Here is a 19,116-nt window from a genome sequence, read left to right as displayed (position 1 = left end):
CACCATATATATAGTGTGCGTGTGTGTGTGTGTGTGTGTGTATGTGTGTGTATGTGTGTGTATAAGCTATAATATAACATTATTTAAATTATATAAAGTTTCATCTAAATTACATCTAAATTGCTAAATGAAGGACTATAAAAGTAGCTTGACTTCTGAAACACACCGAGTAGTTGTCTTTTTTTGCTGCCATGTTGGTGTTTCGGTCACTCCAGTCAAAGTTGACCTCCTCCTCCTCTTTGTCATTTAACCACATGAGCTCCTTGGTCGCTGCACTCACAAATGCATGCAGTGAATCCAAGTTCCGTAAGCGGGACTTTGAGGAGTTCTGAGAGAATAAAGAATATTGAAATGATGAAATCAGCTTGCAATAGTATTATCATGTACATTCATATTTGTTTGCATATTTACCAGCAGTTTGCCATACTGTAGGTCCAGTTTACCCAGGTACTCTCTGTATGTGCCTTTGCTGGCAGGGGATAGCTGGTTCTGAAAACCACCAAGGGTGCAACAGAGACATGCAAAAAAACTTAATGAAGGTTCATTTTAACAGGAAAAGTAGAAAAATAGAAAGATTAAAATGATTACCTCATCAGCCTTTGCACGTTCAATCTTTGACCTGAAGTCTTCCACTGTTTGGTGCAGGCCTCTGTGGCTACCCAGCTGCGACTCCACAGAAGGCAGATCAGATCCCCACTCAGCTCCATCAATACGCCGCTGATTCTCCTCCACCCAGGCAAGAAGATCTTGGACATAGCGCAAGGTCACGTCATCCAACTCGGGCCGGACCTTCATGGTCGTCTTTTGGGATATTTGGGTCAAAGCAATCTGGGAAGACTTCAGGCGAAGGTTGTAATCACTGCGCAAATTTACCAGGCGCTCATGGAGGCTGTAGACCCTGTACGTATAGAGGATCATACATTTTACTTGATGGAGGTCTAGTGATCGACGTTGCTTCCTGTTAAACACTGTGAGTGGTGTTCATGTGGGACCCACCTGCGGTACATCTGTTCAGCCTGAAGGTGGCGCCCATCCTTGAGCGTCTGTACATCATTGAAGAGCAGACGGACAACGTTGTCGGCCCTGTCCAGCTCCCGCTCAACTTCTGCTGTGTGCTGAGCTGGTTTCCCCGCATTAAGTAGGCGGATGTCCTAAAAGAACAAAAACAATTTGAATGGCAGTGTCAAGTAATGTACTGCATAAGGCATTCATAAATGTGACATCAATGAGACTGACAGTTGGACATAATGTGAGATTATTATTATTTTTTTGCTCATACCCACATCTATAGCATAAATCTGTTTAGTCTTGGGACTCACCGTCTGGAGCAAGGTCTCAAGGTGGTTTAGGTGCTCATCATATCTTCCTGACTCCATCTGGACTTTGCTTAAAATCCTCTGAAGCCTCTCAAGTCTGTATAAAAAAAAATAAAAACAAAAGACAGAACAAGATATTTAAAAAGCCCTCCAAGCTGTATTGCAATTTGTAGTGTAAAGTACAATAAAGCATCACCATACTTACAAGAATCTGTGCTACAACAAGTACTCCAGTTTAGACAGTTCACTAACAAATGCCATTATCTCAACTTTTCCGCGGTGGATTTCAGCAAAACATAACAAAAAAGTCTGCAGTGTAGCAGAAGAGAGTGCGACTGACAACAATGTTTGTCAAGTTTCCTGACTGTCCAATTCTCAGAACCGTAAATAAGACTATTAGACTGACAAGATGACTGGACAGTCTTGTGATACAAACCATGCCATTTCTCAGGCATGACGCCATGTTTGTCAAAATACATACAAAATCTGTGTCAAGCTTTAGTGTCGATTTAAGAAGAAAAGCACAAATATGTTATCTCGCATTGGACTTTGGTAAAGATTGGTATTGTCTAGTCCTTGGGCAAGTTTCTCTTATTTTATTACCTGTGAATAACCATGGAGGTGAGCGGTATTGGTCGATTTGTTAATTAGAAGTAAGCAAAAACTACATAAATGTCATTATATTATAATAATATATTATACTGCGATTGGCTGGCAACCAGTTCAGGGTGTACCCCGCCTCCTGCCCGATGATAGCTGGGATAGGCTCTAGCACGCCCGCGACCCTAGTGAGGAGAAGCGGCTCAGAAAATGGATAGATGGATGGATAATATATTATAATAATTGATTCATTAAATTTTGGTACAAATCTGGCTAAACTCACATGGAAACAAGTTTATTTACTTTTAGTTTTACGCCACAATGGGAACCATCGTTACCATCTTCTCATCAGTCAAGTCTCCATGAACCAGAAAGTCCACTAACTATATATTTCTAGCTGTACATTTTTGGCACTTTTGGTATAGGAATGATTTTGTCTTATTTTTGCATGTATGTTTCTGTGAGTCACCATGGCCTCATTACTCCCGCCTCAAAAATGCTGTCATTATAAGTTATTCTTCATGGTCCAGGAAGTGGACTGCGAACACATGAAAGAACAAACAAACACAAAGATGGCATGGCCCATTTTTCCCCTCTCACTTTTTGTTAACAGGTCTGACTTGGTGAGGGTCTGTGGTCTATACTTTATATGTACTTGTGAAACTATGTGCACATTGTTGTTTTAATTCATCTTTAATTTGTAGTGGCTACGCTAGATATTTATTTGTACATTGCTATGTTGTTATTTTGTCACTTGATTGAGAGTTACAGTAAATTTGTTTTGATCAAAATAGGTTTTATGTTATTAAATATCTGTCAGCTAACCTCTCAAACTCCGTCCTCAGCAGTCGTTCTCTCTCCAAAATGGACACATGGAGTCGACCCCATTCTTTCTCCACATCAATAGGATGGTAGCCGGGAGGGACCTTCACCTGACCAGCATGCACTGCACTCTGCGAGCAAGCACAGAACAGTTATTATTCAAGTACATCAGGATACAAGCAAATACAAAAAAATAATACGGATGAAGGGTAACTTGCCTCAAAGGTTTGGTAGATGTGTTTGGAGTGGTTCTTATCAGATTCTTTAGGAGGCAGTTCTGTCTCCTTGAACTTCATGAACTGGCGCCAAAGAAGCTGGAGGAAGAAAAAAAAAAACATTAAGGAGACAAACTATATGGAATGTTTTTTTTTTCATTTTATTGCTCCCTCTTCAAATGCTTAACAATTTCATAGAATATAAACACAACTAACCCTGTTAACAACTAACTTAAAATAAATAATTACACCACAATACAAATCCTGCTTTGTTCCTAATAGATAGTCAGTTATAGTATTGGACCATTTGGTTAAATATTATTATAATATTGAGTAGAGCTACAAATGAATGTTAGTGTTGCCAATCACGTGACCTCCCCCGAGATGATAATCTCCGCGGCGCAAGGCATCCGATGGCCATGCCCGAGGAGCTGCATGGATGTTCATGGGAGACTGCGACCGCGGCAGATAAATTGGATAAAGTTATGATCCTTCAATACATCATGGCAGATGATTGACAAAAACCCGCTAGCTACTGCTAATTAGCAGCTAACTAGCTGGCTCGTAAAAACATGTTCTCAGCTAGCCAGCGTACATTTACACCTTTTACGGCACTGAGATCGGCGCAAAACAGACCTCGCCCATGTTAAGGCGAGGGATCATGGTTAAAGTAAGCCATTTTAAACTAAAAACACGCATTTTGGCAACAGCTTCTTTCAGTGGAAAAAACGGTTGCTAAAACGCACCAGTTAAAATGGGACAAATGACCAGGGAACAACCAGGGGACTATAGATATCCATCCATCCATTTTCAACACCGCTTATCCTGGTTAGGGTCGCAGGATGCTGGAGCCTATCCCAGCTGACTTCGGGCGACAGGCGGACTACACCCTGAACTGGTCGGCAGTCAGTTGCAGGGCACATATAGACACGGACAACCATTCGCACTCACATTCACACCGTCACTGAGTGGGAACTGAACCCACGCTGCCTGCACCAAAGTCAGGCGAGTCTACCACTACAGCATCAGTGACTTGGGCTATAGATAGTTTTCAAATAATCAAATTGGATTTTTCATTTGTTGGACTGACATCTTTATTTCAGAATACTACAAGAAGTAACGATTCCATTGTGATTCCCTCATCATTCGTTACTGTCAATGTGAATAACGAATGGGGATTTAGAACGTGAGTCTGAGTCCAAATGTTAATGGTTTTAAGCTAGAACAGCAATTTAATTTTACAGCTCAAAAGTATCTATTACTGCTGAGTATTGTCTCTTGAATATACCTGAAAAAGTAGGTTTGCGCTAACTCAAAACAATGGTTTGCCACCAGAGATATTAGGAAAACAGGCATACTGTGAGGATGTTCCTTTTTGTTTTTAGGTTTTATTAAAGCTGTAGTCAACAACTTTTTTTATGTTTTAAAAAACAAAAAAACAAAAAAAAAAGTAATTTTCATCCAAGCCACTACTAGAGGAGATGACACAGTGCTGATGAAGTCATTCAGCTCCTCTAACATCTTGCTGTGTTTTTCAGTATCTTACTTTTTATATTTACTGAATCCCCTATTCATTTCCCCCGCTGGCCACCTTGGTGGCACACTGCAAATGAGGGAACGGAAATGACGGAATGAAAATGACGCATGTCCTTCAAAACATAGTCAAAATGTTGTAGAATCACATATAAGGGGCATAACATGCATTGCCTACATCATATTGAAGCGACGGCGCTGTTTTCTTTGTTGTAATGCAGAATTCGAGCTGAGGATGGCGCCAAAGGTTGCATACGATAGCTTTAACTTAACACAAAACTAAAGAAAACTGTTATTAGTCTTAGTCTCAAGTGCAAACTCACCCACAACAAAGACACATTCACAGATGGCATAAAATGTAAGTGTGTCATTTGGAAATGGTCTCACCTCTATCTCCTCATAAGTAGCTGGGAATCTTCTCTCCTCAAAGACCATGACATGATGGCGGATCCACTGGAGCAGAAGCGTTACGAGCTCGTAGTACTCCCGCCAGCGCAGCTCCAACTCCTGAAGCCAGGACAGCAAAACAGATAGCAACAACAGTTCAGTTCAACAACAACAGCAGACAACAACACGGGACCTTTTTTTCTCCTGCGTCTCCATTTTCCATCACTCACACGCCACAGTAAACTCAATTAGGCACCACCAACAATCCAGGTATTGTGCAGAGGGAGAAATTGGGATGGGGTCAATGAGAGAGGGGGAGAGTAATGGAAGGGAAATAGAGGTGGGTATGTTCTTGTATTGTAAGATTATACAATATGAATCGTCCTGTGCTTTCAAACACATTAATGATCAGTTAGCAAAGGATCTTTCTTCCTATTGTGGTTGCTTTTTAGACAAAATCATGGATATTAAATAAAGAAATAATCTTCCCGTTTCTGAGTTAACTTCTTCCAATTCATGACTTCACAAAACCTTAATTTCTCTTTTAACACTAATTTCACAAGCCTATTCAGTTCTAATTTAATTTGCTCAAAATAGAGCTAACATTGAGCATGTTAGTATTGCACCTTCAAACATATCAATGCAGTGTGCAGTGTTGGGAATATTTCACCAAGATCCTGAGATTTACCAAGATTCCAAATAGCGGGGGCTCAATTGCACATTCGCTCTAACAGATTGCACGTGTTGTTGGCGGGTGTGTTGCGTGTTGTGTGACTTAATAACATTGTAAACTTTTAGTCAGATTCCAAATATCAGGAGCTAAATTGCATGTTTACTTGCACCAACAGATTGCGCATGCTGTTGGTAACAGGTGTAAAAAAAGACTGTAAAACTCAATAGTGGATATGAGAGACAAGGGCTAAGAAATGAAACCTTCCACGCAAACTACATCGGCACAACATTAATTTTTTCCCCCTCTTTTGATGGTGATATAAGTAGCGCTTCAGACAAGCAGCTAGTTTTATGTGATAACCGATCACATGATCGGACTGGGGCATCGGTATAAAAAAAGCTAAATAAGACAGCGAAATTCGTCTGAGGTCTGATAAATCACATTGCGTGTGCTAGATTAATCTACCCGCATATACTCCACAACATGCAACATGAACCACGCAGGAATTTAGCACATTTGGCTGCCACAATTCTGGTTGAGCCCAGTTAATAGATCAGCTTCCCCAGCTCTCTGTAAGCGCACTCAAGTTCGCATCTATTTTTGCACGCTCAAATCTTTAGTAAATGCAGGCCAAAATATCACATTTTGCTGTAACACGGTATAAAAAAGCATTTCTATTAACATTTCGATAATATTATACTGGTTACAATCTCGAACATGGCTGTTTTCTCTCAGGATGTCCACATTTTGGATTCTACAAAAGCATTCTGCTGGGATTGTGCTGTGTGACTTCACTACAGTAACTCAAAAGTAGCGCATAAGTAGCGTAACACAATTAGATGTTGAGAGTAATATGCTGAAACTACTTAAATTCAAATGACAGTATCTTGCAAAAATATATTACATTGTGTGACTTATACTGACTCTGTGGCCAGATTTGCATCAACTCAGATTTATGTTCAATGTTTTACTCACATTAGCTCTCATGCTGTCATGTGCAGCAGCCCGAGGCATGACATCATACAAAGAAGACACATACGTTATGATGGATTTCTCATCGGGGTGTGCAACATCAACATCTGAAAAAAAGGTAAAAGTGTATAATAAGAGATTCTATATTGTACATGTGATGCAATAACACAATTTGCTAGGAAAGCAAAACAATAATGCTTTGTAACTAGTACTCCGTGTTTGTGGAGTGGACTGTGGCAAAAACTAAACAGAAAATGTGTGTTACTGTGAACGTTTTCCCACTGTATTTAATATAATTATTTACATTGTGTACACTTTCAATCCATCCATTTTCCGTACCGCTTATCCTCACAAGGGTCGCGGGCGTGCTGGAGCCTATCCCAGCTGACTCTGGTCGGGAGGCGGGGTACACCCTCAACATTGATAGTAAATTAAACAGTAGCCTTTCTCCAAATCATTGAAAAAGAAGACATTTAAGAAAGCAAAGCATACCTGATCTTATAATTGTGCATTATCTGTGGTGACTGTGATATTAGTATTGGGTCTCTCTATTTTCAACTCAGTCACTCCATTGTGACGTAATGTGCAGTCATAGTAATAGCTTTCCGTTGCCCTGGAAGTCCACCTGTCTGTGGTGAGCGCAACAGACGATACCCTGGATAATTCCACTTTTTTTGTTTTTCCTTTTCCTGCTCATTGTCGGATTCAAGAGGATTTCATAACGTGTTTTGTACAGTGGCGTATGGCCTCATTTCTTCAGTGATAAACACCACAATCGCTTTACTAATTGCCTTAGCCCATTGCCCAGTTGGATTGTGCAGCAAAGTACTACTTAAATGATAAACTATGATAAGCAGTTGTTGGGCAGCCTTCGTCTTAAATGCGACCTCCATGACAGGGGTTTTAATGTTTCTCTGCTCCTCCTCTAAGCTAGCCATGACTACTGTCTATCACTGTGCTTGATTAGTTGGTGTGGATTAAACATGCTGCCTTCATGTGAACGCGCAAAACTTTTTTTTTTTTTTTTTTTTCCACCTGATATCAACCAATCGAGACGAGTATGCGTGCAGTGTGGAGTCACATCCACACTTCTCTGTTCATGTGCACGCCACCTCTTTGCTAATGCGGCGAGATTTTAGCTTTTAAAATAACAATATGAATTAGTCACGGGTAAGTCGTGTTATTATGCAAGAGTGTATCTGCAAATGTAGACATTAGCTTATATTAGCTAATGCTAACTAGTTGTGGGCTGTGGGATCTTTTCTTGCTTTCTGGGGTATGACCAGAGACGTTTGGAGGTGACTCAACACTGCACGCACGTACCCTTAGACCAAGCGGCGGACCACGTGCGTCCCGAACTGTGGAGAGTGAGCCTTACCGATCACGGATGATCCGTTGAACCACTATTTCCTGAAAAGGTCTACGACTACAAATTTGCACCACGTAGTTTCTGGTACTACACACAAAAATAATTTCTGACTTTGTGTGAGTTTATAAATTTAAACTTTTCAAAATTTTGAAGGCATTCGTACCTTCAGGGTCCAGAAGACGTGTCACACCCAGGTCTTTCTCAGCTACGTTGAAGGCCTGTTCTAGGTTTTGCAGGTTAGTTTGGTGATACACTTGGCCCATGTCAATTAGCCTGGGACTAGGGGAACACAGGGGAGTTAACCATTGAAAATAAGCAATGATCATCCTCAGGGGTGAAATGTGTGTGTGTGTGTATATATATATACATACATATAAAATGAAACACGACACCAATGAAACCAACTTAATAACAGGAATAAGACAGAAATTACATTTTATAATTAATCAATACATTTTGTGTATTTCAAAGCATGGCTAGTATTTGTTAAAGAGCCAAATATGAGGTGTCTGTTCAAACTTTTTTTTTTTTTTTTTTTTTTTTGCTTGAAACTGTGGCAAAACACCTAAAAGTATTGGAGTTCTCATGTCTAAATATATTTAGATAATATAACACATTTTGTCAGCACCCAAGGGCACAATACGGAGCAGCATTCTGCAAACAATATTTTTTTTAAAGTGTGTCACACCTGTTCCAGTAATTTTAAATAAAAAAATTAATGGATGATGAGTTGTCATAACAAGCTTCAACCTTAAAGTATTGACAGTAATAAAGTGAGCTGACTTACTAGTGTTTATGTATGACGGCGTTGAAGAGTTTTCCATCCCTCCAGCTGGTACTGAAGTTGTCACACCGGAGGCCTTGGTAGCCATCCGTCATCCTCTGAGACCAGAGCAGGAGCTTCTCCTTGGCGGTCATATCTTCAGACTGGCCGTTGACCTGAATATCTGAGATCTGTAACGATACATACGAATTGTGTAATTACACACTGAAAAAATGAACAGTTGAAACAATTGGCGGAAATGTGGAAAAACAAAATTAATCATGAGTGGAAACCCAAAGGTTGAACAGAATCATATAGTTAAACCCAGGGTAAAAATGATTGAGTTGCAATTTAACTATAATGAGAAGCAGAAAATGATTAACTATTAAGTGGGTTGGAGTTCTTTCTGTAAAAAACTACTACAGAATGGAATCGGTTGCCTATCAGGTCTAAAAATGGTAATCATTGTTAATCTTGAGAATGCAGCATGCCAATTCATTAGACCTCCATCCGATATAACGTTTATGCCACAGCTGCCCTAAATTAATGCAATGGTATGGACCAAAATCATAATTTTACTTTTCTGGAAAAGTTAATACAAGAGTATGCAGACGCTCTTTAACCATAATTATATTTTTTAATGGAAATATATAATTGTTGTTCGTTATCCATGAATTTTTCAATCTAGAGTTTTACAAAAAATAGGAAATTGTGAAGGCGACTATATTTTCTTGATTATAATGATAAGTAAGCTTGATAAGTTCTCTAACTTAACTATGTCAGAAAGACAGTGGTTCTTTTACATCATTTAATATTGGTCATCTCTTATCCTGTCAATTTGAAGAAAATTTTACTCTTAAGCCAAAAATATTTGCTGCAACTTTTATTCTGGTACCTACAGGGATTTCAGCTTTTGCTTTTGGCAGACAGAACAGGAAGAGGCCTGTATATATGGGATGTGGTCTTAAGAGAGCCTATCCTTTGAGAGTCAGGCACAGTGACTCATACTCACACAAGCTCTCACGCTGTGTTAGTATGTTATGTTGACTTCTCAGATTGTGGTAAGAATTGAATATGGAAATACAGTATATTCTCTGAGAGCAGTTTGGCATGGTGCAGTCCATTGTGATTGGTTCCAAAGAGTTGACAGGTGTAGATCCCAGAGATGGAGGGATGGAGCGATAAAATGATAAAATACAACACTGACAGTGGATGAGACCTGGAAGTGGAGGATGATAGTCCATATTAACCCAAGTGTCAGCTTGGGGTTCCCGTCTGCAATGTCATCGTTTCTGATGTTAACAAGCTTGACCTAGAGACAAAGAAAAAAATAGACAAATTGTAGTACTTTGATCAGAAAATACCATTATGTGGCAAATGATTTTAATTTTTACATTTGATTAAATTTGATATATTTTACCTGACGGTGCTTGAGGAAGTCCAGTGCTATTTGTACATTCTGCAGTTTGTGGAATCTCATACGGCCTTTCTCTCTGGGCTGAAGAGAACAAAGAATACAATTTAAGCATCTTATCTAAAAGCATGACTTAGATAAAGGGAAGAACTTAAACGAAAGGTGGATACTACTAGAATCGTTTGAAAAAAGAATAATAAAACAATGCTGAACCAACAATAAGCACAGTTCTGTGGCAAATTTTGGCTCTTTTAATGAACTTTTCACAGCAGTAATTTTCACGGGCAAGAATTCAATCAATTACGGCGCATATAAATGTGTGTGTGGTCTGAGGACCCGGGTTCAAATCCGGCCTCGGCTGGGTCGAGTTTACATGCTCTCCCCGTGCCTGCGTGGCTTTTCATCCCACGTCACAAAAACATGCATGGTAGGTTGATTGAAGATTCTACATTGCCCTTAGGTGTGAATGTGAGTGTGAATGGTTGTTTGTTTATATGTGCCCTGCGATTAGCTGACGTCCAGTTCGGGTGTACCCCACCTCTCGCCTGAAGATAGCTGGGATAGGCTCCAGCACGCCCGTGACCCAGGTGAGGATATGCGGAACGGAAGATGGATGGATGGATGAAATATCACACAACCATAAGTATTCAGACCCTTTGCTGTGACACTCATATATTTAACTCGGCTGCTGTCCATTTCTTCTGATCATCCTTGAGATGGTCTACACCTTCATTGGAGTCCACCTGTGTTTGATTATACTGATTGGACTTAATTAGGAAAGCCACCCCCCTGTCTATATAAGACCTTACAGCTCAAAGTGCATGTCAGAGCAAATGAGAATCATGAGGTCAAAGGAATTGCCTGAAGAGCTCAGAGACAGAATTGTGGCAAGGCACAGATCTGGCCAAGGTTACAAAAAAATGTCTGCTGCACTTAAGGTTCCTAAGAGCACAGTGGCCTCCATAATCCTGAAATGGAAGACCTTTGGGACCATCAGAACCCTTCCAAGAGCTGGCCGTCCGGCCAAACTGATGAGCAATTGGGGGAGAAGAGCCTTGGTGAGATAGGTAAAGAAGAACCCAAAGATCACAGTGGCTGAGCTCCAGAGATGCAGTCAGGAGATGGGAGAAAGTTCTAGAAAGTCAACCACCACTGCAGCCCTCCACTAGTCGGGCCTTTATGGGTAAGTGGCCCGACAGAAGCCTCTCCTCGGTGCAAGACACATGAAAGCCCGCATGGAGTTTGCTTAAAAAAAAAACTAGTCTAAAAAGACTTCAAGATGGTGAGAAATACGATTCTCTGGTCTGATGAGACCAAGATAGAAATTGTTGGCCTTAATTCTAAGTGGCATGTGTGGAGAAAACCAGGCACTGCTCATCACCTGTCCAATACAGTCCCAACAGTGAAGTATGGTGGTGGCAGCATCATGCTGTGGGGGTGTTTTGCAGCTACAGGGAGAGGACGACTGGTTGCAATCGAAGGAAAAATTAATGCGGCCAAGTACAGGGATATCCTCGACAAAAACCTTCTCCAGAGTGCTCAGAACCTCAGACTGGGCCGAAGGTAAACCTTCCAAGAAGACAATGACGCTAAGCACACAGCTAAAATAACGAATGAGTGGCTTAAGAACCAACCAGTTCAGGGTGTACCCCGCCTCCTGCCCGATGACAGCTGGGATAGGCTCCAGCACGCCCGCGACCCTAGTGAGGATAAGCGGCTCAGAAAATGGATGGATGGATGGATGGCTTAAGAACAATTCCGTGACTGTTTTTGAATGGCCCAGCCAGAGCCCTGACTTAAACCCAATTGAGCATCTCTGGAGAGACCTGAAAATGGCTATCCACCAACGTTCACCATCCAACCTGACAGAATTGGAGGAGATCTGCATGGAGGAATGGCAGAGGATACCAAAATCCAGGTGTGAAAAACCATCATTCCCAAAAAGCCTCACGGCTGTCTTACCTCAAAAGGGTGCTTCAAGTAAATACTGAGCAGATTCTAAATACTTATGGCTGTGTGGTATTTGAGTTTTCTTTTTTAATAAATCTGCAAACATTTCAACAATTCCGTTTTTTTTCTGTCAATATGGGGTGCTGTGTGTACATTGAGGAAAAAATGAACTTAAGTGATTTTAGCAAATGGCTACAACATAAAAAAAGAGTGAAAAATTGAAGGGGGGCTGAATACTTTCCGTACCCACTGTATACAGTATATAAAACTAATTTAAAGGTGACCTATGATGTTGGCACAGCATTGTATATCTTCCTGCTATGTAATTTTGAATGTATCTCAAAAATGCCCAAATATAATGAAACAAAAAGCAGCTGAATTGATAAAACACGTCTATTGATGGAAAAAGTATATTAAAACACAAAAAGATGAGTTTTTTTCTACAACCAAATCTCTGAAAGGCACAGGCAAATGATTGGTGACAAGCCGGTTTATAAACCCACTCACCAATTGAACTCTCCTGAACACGTTTCCCTCCCTCAGCTAGCTCCAAGAGGAGCAATGCAAAGAGAGCCAGATGGCAATGATCAGTTCACACATAGGAAGGTTAAAGGGTGGCAAACAAGAGGTCACAGAGAAGAGGGAAAACAGAAGCAGAGCTCTGGATCCAACAGGCGGTCATAAACACAAGCTAAAGTTCAAGTTCAAGATCATATTGTCTTTTTATTACTGACTTCAAAACAGTCTAATATTAGCGGAGAAGGGCATTTGACTACATTCCTCGATCAACAATGGGTGGACATGTTTTAATGACCAATTAAATGATCCAGTGTTTGTTTTAAACACCATTTTATATTTTAAATGGAAGAAAATAATGAACTTCAGTTTAAATAGCAGTTCTGTATTGAGCAGAATAAGTTTCCACAGAGGAGCTCTCCCATAGCAAAGAACGTGTTTCCTCTTAAGGCTACAAAGTAGTTGCTACTGAATCAACACTACCTCTATTACAGTGATTTCCAACCTTCATGGAGCGAAGCCACATATTTTACAATTGGAAAATCTCACGGCACACCAACAAACAAAAATGTCACAAAAAGTAGATACAGAGTAATTACTGTATGTACCTCCTGCCATCTAATAGAAGAGCATTTATTTGTTCTGTCTGTCAGTATGCCTCACTGACGTAAATAGAGGAACAAAGATACATTATTTCTTGTAAATGAATAATTTTTTGAGCAGTACACCTGAAGATCGCTCATGGCACACTAATGTGCCACGGCACACTGGTTGGGAATCACTGCTCCATTAGTATACAGTAATTGCAGCCTTGTTGTGCACTACATAAATGACTAAATATACATGTATTAGGAGTAAGTTAACACTAACTAACTAACTGACAAACAAACTGACCTAACAAAATGAGGGTCAAAGATGCACTGTGGGTGTTGGACCTATTTGGTGCTTCAAATCAAATTTCAACACATTGGTCTCAGACACCCAGTTATACTGACCAATGTTTCTCCAGAGAGGACCTCCAGCAATGAAATCAGGTTATGTCCATCTCGCAGATCCTCATACAGATCTGAGACATGACGCTGGGCCTGCCAGAAGAAAAGACAAAATGTATGAGATATGGTATGACGACAGTTACAAATATATCTTAAGGAGGATTGTATACTATCTAATTTAATCTAATTGCAAATAGCGTTTGAGTTCAGCACTGATGAGTTTGTTGGATAAGAAGAATTGAAAAAAAAAATCTCCCTGTAGCTCTGTCTTCTGCACCAGTACAATTATACATAAGTCAGGAATGTATTACCGTAAGCAATTTAAGTCAGAGCCCTTCTAAAAATGTGAAATGAAAAAGTGAGAAATCTGAGAGTTAAACCAGATTGGCCAAAACTAAAATAAATTCAGTCACGAAAATGCAGATTCAAACAATGGCAATGAACTTTTGTGGTGGAAAAATTGCATTTATTGAGTAAGTGATGGAGGTGCAGTTTTCAAGTGTTCAGACAAGTCGGAAGGTGAGCAATGTGAAAATTTAATTTCATGTGAAAAAAGTGCACACACGGTCAATGTGGGGGCTGTCACAATGCAAGTACTGTGTTAGCCATCCTTCCAGTCCACACATGTTTGGAAGCGGTAAACTAGAACATGCTGGTACCTACCTCTGCTCTCCAGGGCTAAATGGAGAGAGTAAAATGGATGAGTAATATGCAAAAGGAATGGAAACAGGTTAGTGCCAGAAAAAAAAAAATGAAAAAAAATGCAATTGCAAGGTGCAGTATGATGTGTAAAATGATGATTGTGGTCGTATGTATGATAACAGAAGGAAAAAAGAGAGACATGTTAATTAGCAAAGAATAAATAATACTAAACCTCCGCCCCTAAATGGAATGTAGCTAAATTGCCTGTACAAGTTAGAACAGCGGCCGATTCATGTTGGCAAGAATTGAAACCACCCTGAGCATACATAGACTTGCATGCAGATTAAGCCACAAAATGGCCACCAGGGTTCACTGTTAACACATTTTAAATGTTTCCCTGAAGACTTGGATAATACAGTGTTTGTTATATTATGCGACAATATCTTAGTCCTAATAATGCATTGTTCAGTTTTATTGACTTGCCATTAATTCTCAAAGTAACATGTACTCTCAAAGTTGTAAATCCATTATGTTCATTTTAAGGGACAAATATGCTAGTTTAAGGGATAAATATGATAGTTATTGTCGAGTCCTGTTCACAGCTGTGACTGTTTCACTTTCCTTGCATATCAGCAACTTTTAATAACATAGTAATGAATAGAGTACTGAATAGTAATGAATAGAGTACATAATCGTATGTGGGTTCAACACGATCGGCTGTAATGAGTGTTGCAGGACAAATTACCCTAAAAGCCAACTATAACTGTTTTGCTTTGAGAGTAAAATCATTCACAAAAGATGACTGACTGGCCCTCAAACTTGTCACTAACTTCTCTGTCATCAAGTACTTAATACGCCCTTGACATTAAGTAAACATTACCTTCGACAACTCATTGACTGAGCAAGGAAACCTCTGCTGTGTCCCTTTACAAGCCGTCCTGACCACACCCAAACTATAGTGTGTCCCCGTCAAACCCACCATTAAACTATCACGATCAATCACTTTGTCAGATTAACTTTTGCGCAACATTCCATAACACATTCCCACCCAAATGTGAGCCCTTCTCATTCATAGGAGGTGATTCAATGTACTTTTCCATGTTTGACTAAATTAAATCCATACCATGCTGCTAATGGTCTCTTAACCTGATTGAAATTTACTTTTTGGTTTTATGTTCACTGTAAATGTGTACTGCTGTCTTCACTCCTTATGACTCTAATTAACAAAGTAGTGTACGTATTACAAGTTGTATAAAAATATATATTCAGTCACTTTTGATTTTGTTAATGAGATGCATTGGGAATAGTAGTTAGGGTTGGGCATCGTCTGAATTTGAGCGATTCCAGTCTCGATTCCGGTTCTTCATTTCGATTCCGGTTCCAAACGATTCTTGATTCCGATTCTTTGAGGGGGCTGGGTCAAAAAAGTCCATCCATCCATCCATTTTCTGAGCCGCTTCTCCTCATTAGGGTTGCGGGCGTGCTGGAGCCTATCCCAGCTGTCATCAGGCAGGAGGCGGGGTACAACCTGAACTGGTTGCCAGCCAATCGCAGGGCACATACAAACAAACAACCATTCGCACTCACAGTCACACCTACGGGCAATTTTAGAGTCTCCAATTAACGCATGTTTTTGGGATGTGGGAGGAAACCGGAGTGCCCGGAGAAAACCCACGCAGGCACGGGGAGAACATGCAAACTCCACACAGGCTGAGCTGGGGATTGAACCTGGGTCCTCAGAACTGTGAGGCTGACGCTCTAACCAGTCGGTCACCGTGCCGCCTCAAAAAAAGTTTGCATGGTTTAAATAAAGTGTGTCCAAATTATGAACATCAATTTTCTTAGCAGCCTGCAGCATGAACTAAAATTAACATTTGACTCAGCGTTCTTTATAACCGGTATCAATATCAAACCTATGAAATAAAAGACAATGTGCGTGCAACTAACCCAATTGACTTAATATTCATTTTATTCATTCATTTATTCATCTTCAGTACCGCTTGTCTTCACTAGGGTTGCGGGCGTGCTGGACCCTATCTCAGCTGACTCAGGGCAGGGCACATGTAGAAAAACAACCATTCACATCTATGGACAATTTAGAGTCTTCAATTAACCTACCATGCATGTTTTTGGGATGCGGGAGGAAACCAGAGTACCCGGAGAAAACCCACGCAGCACGGGGAGAACATGCAAACTCCACACCACCGAGGCCGGATTTGAACTCGGGTCCTCAGAACCGAGAGGCAGTGATCCACCGTACTCATCCACCGTACCGTCTGGGCACAAGCACGGCTTCGTGCGCGTTCTTCTTCGTTGGTTGTCACCGGTTCTTCATTGGATTTCGCTACTTCTTCGGGGTCGGCGGGCTGGAGGCATCGAAACTGGGAACCGAAATTTTTTAATGTGAACAATTCCAGGAGAACCGGCTTGTTAGTCCCGGTTCCAATCAGTTCTTGATTCTCGATGCCCGACCCCAATGGTAGTCTGAAAATAAATAACTGTATCTCCATAGATCTTATCACAAGTGTTTGTAATTCTTGCAACTATATCAGACAATGAAACCATTGGCAGGCAAAACAAAGTTAATAAATAATTGTATTTCCAAATGTAACACTTTGTAAGACATTAATACTACTGTTTTTTAATTAACATGCTCTCAACCACGTTGTCCTATTTTACCCAATTAATTAAGTTGATTTACGATGATTACTCATAGAGAGAAAAGATGATTGTAGAACGAGTAACTACTTAATACTGACTTGTCTTAAGGTGCATTTCCTACTTTGTCTTAACTGCAATTTGGGAAGGCTAAACTAGATGCCTGAACAACACCAGACAAAACAGGTGATGGCTGAGTTAACATAAACTAGGTACATTTAACACAATAATGACGTTTATACGTGTAGCTTTGAGGAAATTTCCGTGCTTCAATGTGTCTCTTTCAGTTCAAGATGGGCCGGACTGAAGGTAGCAACCCAAACCTTGCACCGCATATGTGCTACTACTGTTGGCCTCAACAACCATGAGCGTTGGGCCGACACCAGAATTTGACTTCTCAAAGGGAACTAAAATAATCCACGTCAATGAGTCACACTCCCGACTTTGCAGTAAACACATACAGTAAGTGAAACAAGAACAAGCTAGTAAGTACATGTGGTGGCACAATATGTTAGTGCTGCACTCATGTGGAGAGGAAAACACTGTCCTGAAGAATGGCCACATTGAAGAAAGTATACACATACCAATGCAGTACTTAATGTCACAAGGCTACAAATATATTGCCAATTGTCGTGTTTAGAAAGACGAAACACGAAGATGGACATGTTCACTGCTATGAGGGAGGGGTTTGTGTTATTGAAGTCAATATCTCACTCAAGAGAAAGAAAAAGAGGACTGTTTACACCAACGAATTAGCCATGCATTAGGCAGCTTTCAGGGCTCAATTTGTGAATAAAAAGACGGTAAGGTGACAATGGAAGAATGGTTTACACAGTTTCTCAGCTGATGACTGACTAGGCTTCTGGCAAGCCTCTCTACTGTTCTATTTGGAACGTTAGTGATGTGAACAAAGAAGAGAAACAACTAACCAGCTAGTGTGTATAAATAGTGTGTGGGCAGAGATGTTTAATGTACCTAAGAGGGACACATTATATTCTCGGAAATAATAAAATACCAACAATAATAATAAAATAATATTCATTCATTCATTTTACGTACCGCTTATCCTCATTAGGGTCGCAGGTGTGCTGGAGCCTATCCCAGCTATCTTCGGGCGAGAGGCGGGGTACACCCTGAATTGGTCGCCAACCAATTGCAGGGCACATAAAAACAAACAACCATTCACATTCACATTTACACCTACGGGCAATTTAGAGTCTTCAATTGACCTACCATGCATGTTTTTGGGATGTGGGAGGAAACCGGAGGACCCGGAGAAAACCCACGCAGGCACGGGGAGAACATGCAAACTCCACACAGGCGGGTCCGGGATTTGAATCCAGGTCCTGAGAACTGTGAGGCAGATGTGCTAACCAGTCTTTCATCGTGCCGCCAATAAAATATACATAATAATAATAACTAGATCTTAGTTGAAGTGTCCTCATCAACATGTCAAAATCAGATGTATATGTAATCTATAATAATCAATCATACCAACTGTAGATGACTATAATTATGAAAATGACACAATTAATGTATTTTCATCAAATAAGGGATGGTAACTATAATGGTGACCCCAAATGAATTAACTTTTCCTGAAAAGCACTTTTATCAGAACTGGGTAAAATGTCATAATTAATGAATTACTAATAATAACAATAATAATGATAATAATAACTAATATTTAATACTTTAAAAACAATTTTTATGCTTTTTCACAGTTTTTTGTCACATTCTTTGGGAAAACAAACCTTTTAAGTTATTTGTATTATTTAATTGTTATTAATAGCCGTACATATGTTCTGGCCATATATTTGTATGCTCCCCCCACCCCATTCCTAGATATTAATTTGATCATTCAATTCTTGCCAACATAAATGAAACACACCTAGCTATTTGCTGTGATTGCAGTTCATGTTTTTTAATGCTTTAGGGTGAATTAATAAATTTCACCACATCTGGGTTTCAACACGCATTTAACACTGAGCATTGCATCCTGTAGTTGACAGGAAATCAGACCAATGAACTAACATTATTACAACATTATTTTATTATTTTGTTACCTACCATGGTGGTCACAAGACAAAATAATACCAACACTACCAACAACGTTCCTAATGAGGATCAGTTTAAGTACATTTTGGGGACGATTGTATGTTTTCTGTATGTAGTGATTATCACAAGACAGTTTGAAGAATGGACATTACCTTGATCAAATGCTTGTTCACCCATTTTGTGAAGGTCTTTTTCTGTACTCGATCTCGTTCATCTGCAAAATACAGACACCACAACCA

General features: G+C 40.1%; 1 protein-coding gene across 16 annotated transcripts in view; it reads right to left on the bottom strand.

Moving 5' to 3' along the window:
- The window catches only part of LOC133401187 (plectin-like), a 124,099-nt gene that overhangs the window by 24,943 nt on the left and 80,040 nt on the right, over positions 1 to 19,116 (bottom strand). For 5 of the 16 annotated variants that reach the window (XM_061673856.1, XM_061673862.1, XM_061673849.1 and 2 more), the window contains 16 exons: positions 19,030 to 19,091; positions 14,186 to 14,200; positions 13,526 to 13,615; positions 10,071 to 10,148; positions 9,858 to 9,962; positions 8,675 to 8,841; positions 8,051 to 8,166; positions 6,522 to 6,625; positions 4,874 to 4,993; positions 2,957 to 3,052; positions 2,742 to 2,869; positions 1,320 to 1,413; positions 997 to 1,151; positions 589 to 898; positions 412 to 489; positions 167 to 328 (listed from right to left, as the gene is read on the bottom strand). In XM_061673856.1, coding sequence (XP_061529840.1) covers positions 167 to 328; positions 412 to 489; positions 589 to 898; positions 997 to 1,151; positions 1,320 to 1,413; positions 2,742 to 2,869; positions 2,957 to 3,052; positions 4,874 to 4,993; positions 6,522 to 6,625; positions 8,051 to 8,166; positions 8,675 to 8,841; positions 9,858 to 9,962; positions 10,071 to 10,148; positions 13,526 to 13,615; positions 14,186 to 14,200; positions 19,030 to 19,091 — 1,880 coding nt within the window. The remainder of the gene's footprint in view (positions 1 to 166; positions 329 to 411; positions 490 to 588; positions 899 to 996; positions 1,152 to 1,319; positions 1,414 to 2,741; positions 2,870 to 2,956; positions 3,053 to 4,873; positions 4,994 to 6,521; positions 6,626 to 8,050; positions 8,167 to 8,674; positions 8,842 to 9,857; positions 9,963 to 10,070; positions 10,149 to 13,525; positions 13,616 to 14,185; positions 14,201 to 19,029; positions 19,092 to 19,116) is intronic. The other 11 variants (XM_061673857.1, XM_061673863.1, XM_061673851.1 and 8 more) reach the window with 4 other exon arrangements.

Source organism: Phycodurus eques, chromosome 4 (assembly GCF_024500275.1).
Source record: "Phycodurus eques isolate BA_2022a chromosome 4, UOR_Pequ_1.1, whole genome shotgun sequence".
NCBI lineage: Eukaryota > Metazoa > Chordata > Actinopteri > Syngnathiformes > Syngnathidae > Phycodurus > Phycodurus eques.
Note: the sequence above shows the minus strand (reverse complement) of the source record. Positions and strands in the feature narration are given on the sequence as shown.